This window comes from Etheostoma spectabile, chromosome 6, assembly GCF_008692095.1.
Source record: "Etheostoma spectabile isolate EspeVRDwgs_2016 chromosome 6, UIUC_Espe_1.0, whole genome shotgun sequence".
Classification (NCBI taxonomy): Eukaryota; Metazoa; Chordata; class Actinopteri; order Perciformes; family Percidae; genus Etheostoma; species Etheostoma spectabile.
The window spans coordinates 17,562,247-17,568,023 of record NC_045738.1 but is presented as its reverse complement, the minus strand read 5'-3'; the positions used below and the strand labels follow the sequence as shown (position 1 = coordinate 17,568,023).

Here is a 5,777-nt window from a genome sequence, read left to right as displayed (position 1 = left end):
CCCTTGTTGCCAAAAACACAAGCTAAATGTTCAATCTGTGGCACAATGGAAATGAATTAATGAATACTTATTTGGTGGTGTGTTCATATGATTTGTTTTTAACTATTTCAAATGTGTGAAAAAAAACAACACATTTTCACTGTGGTTTCCACAATGAACTTTGCCTCACACCACTTACTCCTCTGGCTCTTCATTGAATGTAAAGACACCTACACCTCACACTAGCAGACCAGCCATGGTGCATTAAATGTCACCTGTGTGTGTGTGTGTGTGTCTGTGTGTGTCCACCAGATATTAGTCTAGCCTCTGCTCGTAAAGTCAGAGTTATTATTAGGCCATCTTAAGTTAAGGGACAAAACCATATCAGGCTTTTATTGACAATATCAACAGAGATTAGCTTGTCTGATATTTTTGCAGTTTGCTCAAGGGCAACAAACCCCGCCAGCAGGGAAAGGTTTATGAAATAATTACAATATAATGACAATAGCTCACGCATCGACTTGAGAAAAGCTTCCAGGTTTCTGTTGTTTGCAGAGAATGTGTCAGTCTCCAGCCCCCCTCCTTCCTTTCCTTTCTTTCCTCCACTTTGACAGTTCAGGGTTTTGTTGACAATATCAACAGAGATTAGCTTGTCTAATATTCTGGTATAATCCAGTTTGACATAATACAGTATGGCTTGGAAGTAAAGTTTGTGAGATAATAGCAGAATGATAACAAAAGCTAAATGTTGAGATAGAAAATGTCTGCTGTCTTTACATTTATGGAACATAATGTAGATATAGGGTTAGGACATCCAACCAAAACTGACTTATTAAAAGATTTGCAGTAAACAGAGGTTAAAAAGAAATCTAACATCAACACTATGCTGGCAAACTGACCTAAAGTATATGACATAAAGGGGAAAAAAACACCCTTTTGAAAATATAATTCATATGTGCTTTGCTGGGTGAATGTCAGAATATATGTATTTTCCTATTTGCAATGCAATAACTAAATATTAGACATAGTAGTCCTTGCAACTTGATGCACCAGGGATGTAGCTTCCCACCTTTAGTGTGAAAAAGAATAGATCCTTCCCAATGTTAAGACTCATGAATATTTATAAGCATAAACGATTGCCATGATGCAGCCTTTGAAGAGTTTAAAACATAAATGAATACCTATTTCTATGTATACATATTCAATTTGTGTATTATAGTCATAGTTAAAGTAAGAAATGAAGTCATAGTTTTTCCATTAGAATAAAAGATATTACCCATTTTTAGGTTTATTGATTTGTAATCTCTGATATTAATTCATAGCATATATAATAAGAAGTAAGTCTAAAACAAACTTGTGTTAGTCTGAAGAAGAAAGAAGCTTGAGACATACCTATATTTTGATAGTAGGCATGCAACAAAAAAAAAAAATCCCTTTTTTATTTTAAACAAACTGATGGAAGTTGTAAGTCGTAGGAGGTTTTGAGGTTGGAGGGACCAATAAAAGGTTATCTGTGAAGGGTACACATGCATGTGTGGGTTCTCTTTAGTTTACTGTGAGGTTAGTCTATCTCAGAACGGACTGGAGGTAAAATAGTTCACTGTACCTTTTGCTATCTTAGACCGAATCCCTCAATGAAAAATATGTTGTAAAATAAGAAAAAATGTTTATTGGGCAAAAGTAATTAAAAAAACAATTAAATATTTAAGGTATCTAGTGTGTGTGTGTGTGTTAGTGTGTGTTACCCGGTAATAAATGCAGGACCGCCTCACTCTAATCAACCTGATTAAAAATTCCTGCGCGCACAGCCGGAAATCGCACCACCGTTCCTCCTCCTGTGTGTGTGTGTGTGTGTGTGTGTGTGTGTGTGTGTGTGTGTGTGTGTCTTCTAACGTATGTTTGTGCGTGTGTGCACTTGTGTATTTGTGTGTGACTCCTGTCCACTTTCTTCACTTTTATTTATCTCTGCCAGGACTTTTCGGCCTGAGATGCAGAAGAATCCTCAGTTTATTTTTATTTTATTTTATTTTAAGGGGATTAGTTCTTCCCATTGACACTTTCCACCCCACACACTCCCTCACGCTCACACATAGATCCCCCTCCTATCTTCTATTTTTCCCCCCATTTTTTAAATATTTTTTTTTTACCCCTTCTACCACGCCATTTGAAATGAGGAGGAGAAAGGGAAAGCACAAGCAGCGGCAGCACCAGCAGCGAGGAGAGGAGAGGGGGAGTGATGAGTCAATACAACTAATAATTTAATGGGGACAGAGAGGGAGAGACGGAGTGAGAGGGGGAGAGACAGAGGGAGATAGAAAGAAAGAAAGAGGAGCTCCGTCCGGACGCCAAACCCCAACCAACAGGACACCTCCTACTATTACTATGGCAGGCTGCTCTCTTATGCATCCACAGCAAGCCTTATTTATGCTCGACATCGGAAAGTAATCCGCACTTTTTGACCCCCCTCTCCTTGTTTTATTTTGCGAACCTGTTTCGACTGTCCGCATATCGTCTCTACATCGCCTCCAACGCGATAGCAAGACCACACTGTCGGTTATTATGTTTCTCTCTCTCAGTCAGCCGGTAGTCAAATACGGCTAAACCGACGTTGAGCTATTTTTGTGTACGTTAGTCGCTCTCTTCTCTAACGTACACAACAAGGGGTTTATTGGGTCTCGGCGGCGGTTACCATCATTACAACTGTGTCCGAGGTGCTTTGGTTTCTACTGGCGGCTGCTAACTGTACTGTACGGCTGCCTGTCCGCCTGCCTGCCTGCCTGCCTGTCTGCCTGCCGATGTAGCGATTTGGATGTTGTGGTTGCGAACTAAAGCAGAAGTCGCCTTCACTTGTAAACGATGGACGCGGCTAACCGCTCACTTTGTGCTAAATGTCGCCGGTTCTAACGGTTTTGGTTTCCGTTTTTCTCTTCCAGTTGGACGGAATAAGCTAACGGACACCACACACGCATAGACACACACACTCACACACACATAACCGCTTACCAATGTTCGCCTATCACAGTCCATCTCGACCTCGTCGTCTCTCGCACAGACCCGGGTTGTTGTTTTTTCCTACCGCCTGTCAATCATCCGCGAAGAAGAGCAGGAGAAAGCGTCTTTTTAAACACTGATATATATTTTTTTTAAATAACCGTTTGCTGTCATGCACACGTAGAGAGAGGGAGAGAGAGAAGGAGAGAAAGGTAACAAGACCGGGAAGCAGGAGTTGTTTCGGGTGTCTTTTTTTCTACCCTGGCCAAACTTAAAGAAGACGTGTTTTCCAGGCGGTGTTATATGCTCCTCAGTGCTGAAGTGCTGCGTTTCAGGTTGGTTTGGAAGATTCTTTACTCACCTTGTCCTCCTCCCTTAACTCCCCCTTTTGGGGGGTAGCTAATGTGTTCATTTAAACTATTGCTCCTGTTTTGTGTGTGTGTGTGTGTGTGTGTGTGTGTGTGTGTTTTAAGGTCATTTAAAAATCCTGACCTGGATCAGAACTGTGTCCGGGGTCCGGATTCCGCTGGCCCCTTATTTGTGGGGAATTAGTTGCCTCATTGCATGTTATGAATGAGGGAGTTCATGATCTTTTGCGTGGGGGTGGATGATTTTGCCCTTTTCACTCTTTGACAACAGCATTCCAGTTCATGTTCATCAGCACAGTGCTGAACCGGCATGCAGAATCACCCTCCATTACTTCTCCATTGCAGTTTCAAACATTACCAAATCTTTATATTGGTTGATCAAGTCTTCTCCAGGGAGTTCAAATAATGTGGGAATCATCAGCTTCCGCTTCGATCAATAGCTTTGTGTCCGTGCTCTACAGCACCTATGTGGTCTAAGCTGCCATAGAGGCTCCATCTTACCTTCATCATCCTTAGCTTTTCTTTAGTGATTGGACTCTGGAGTCAACAAATAACTGTTTTGAAGTTTCCAAAAGCTGCCTTTTTCCCGCATCTGGAAGTTGTAAACTCATTGCTTCCCATGAATACCGCTTTGCGCTTGCAAAATCCAAAAATAAAGTTCACACCTGTAAAGTCATGTAACTTATTGTCTGTGTGTGTCTGTGTGTGTGTGTGTGGATGTGTGTGTCTGTCACAGCAAAATTACGTTGCGGCCTTTCGCCTCCCTTCCCATCCGAGCTGCGTCATGAATGTGAAGCCACACAAAGTGACTCAGAAACGGAATTGCGTTAGTTTCCCCTCTCTGCGTGCGCCGCAGCACAACCTTGTTCCTTGAACTGCACTGTATTCATTCAAGTGGAATCTCACGGCAAATGAATGTGTTTGCACTAAAACCGGGGCTTGTTTGCCCCCTCTCGCATGGGAATCTCTTGTGGGACACCCATACATAATACATGTGTTGAAAAATGGGAACATTACAGCAGCACCAAAACGTCCCCGTGTCCCGAGTCGTCATAACTGAAGCGTATTGACAGTTATTGCCCTAGTGGGCCCTGTTCTCAGAGGTTTCAATAACTTGAAGCACTTTTTGTGCCGTGTGAAAAAGTTTGCATCCCGTCTTCACATGTCAGTGACATCGACACAAAAGATCTTGTGTTCATTGCTCCCCTTCTTATCACATTTCAGTGCTTCTCTTATGCCACGCACATATTGCCGCTGACAGCTGACTCATACCGTGCGTCTCTCCCCAGGTGATAGTGAGCAGAGGTGCTGAGAATGATGGACCATCTCAGCGAGGCGTGTATGGGCAAGGAGAACTCTGACCTGGTCAACAGCATGGCGGAGGCCAAGGCCCCGCCGGCCAAGCTGCCCCGGCTGGAGCAGAACGGCAGCCCCCTGGGCCGGGCCAGGCTGGGCAGCACCGGGGCCAAACTAGCCGGGGTCCCGTACAAACCCACCGGCCACCTGCTGAAGACCTGTCACAAGAGAGGTAGGAGGGACAGTGTGTGTGTGTGTGTGTGTGTGTGTGTGTGTGTGTGTGTGGGGGGGTGTGGGGTCCTGTCTAGTTTATTAATAGTCTAAGTCTATCAAAAGAAAATGAATCCTTAACAATTTAGATAGATTTAAATATCTATCATTAAGTGCATTTGCTGCTTTCAGCATCTCCAATGTGAAGATTTCCGGACTATCTCTATATCTTATGATATAGTACATTTGGGTTTGAGAATGTTAATTGGACAAAAAAACTCTCAGTTTGAAGACTTCATCTTGGATTTTGAGAAAAACAAGCAGAAATGATTAATGATGATTAATTAGTATCTCAACTCTTTTTTTTGAAGCGAAAATACCAAATATTTTCTCCTCAGACTTGAAGATTTGCTGCTTTTCAGTGTCTTATGTGACGGAAAACAGGATATTGTTAGCGGGACAAAGCAGTCAATTTGAATGTCTTGATGTCGGCTCTGGGAAACAGTCACAAACATTTTTCATTGTTTTTCCTTTACATTTCGTAGACTCTCAAAGTCAGATGGATTGCTAATGAAAATAACAATCAGTCCTACAATCTGCTATTTTATAGACTAAGCAATTCATTAATTCATCAAATAATTGACAAACTAATCAATGAAGGTATTATCTGTTAGTCTGTACAAATGAATTATGAAACAAATATAGTTGAACTAACTTTGTGTGTGCTTTTTGTGCATGAGTAAGAAAAGAATCAACCATGTAAACAGAGGCGAGCTATTTGAAGGCAGTTTAAATTGCCCCCTCCCACACACACCACCTTCCACCCACCGCCACCCCCTGCATGCTCTCCCAAACTCTTAAACCTTTTTACAATGCGTCTTTAGTCATCTCAGCACGCACACGCACACGCACACACACACACACACACACACA

At 42.3% G+C, this 5,777-nt stretch overlaps 1 protein-coding gene across 3 annotated transcripts in view; it reads left to right on the top strand.

The window, feature by feature from the left end:
* satb1b (SATB homeobox 1b) overlaps positions 1-5,777 on the top strand; it is a 61,724-nt gene that overhangs the window by 9,135 nt on the left and 46,812 nt on the right. For all 3 annotated transcript variants that reach the window (XM_032518579.1, XM_032518580.1, XM_032518581.1), the window contains exon 2: positions 4,628-4,866. In XM_032518579.1, the coding sequence (XP_032374470.1) occupies positions 4,653-4,866 (214 nt within the window). In that variant the 5' untranslated portion in view covers positions 4,628-4,652. The remainder of the gene's footprint in view (positions 1-4,627; positions 4,867-5,777) is intronic.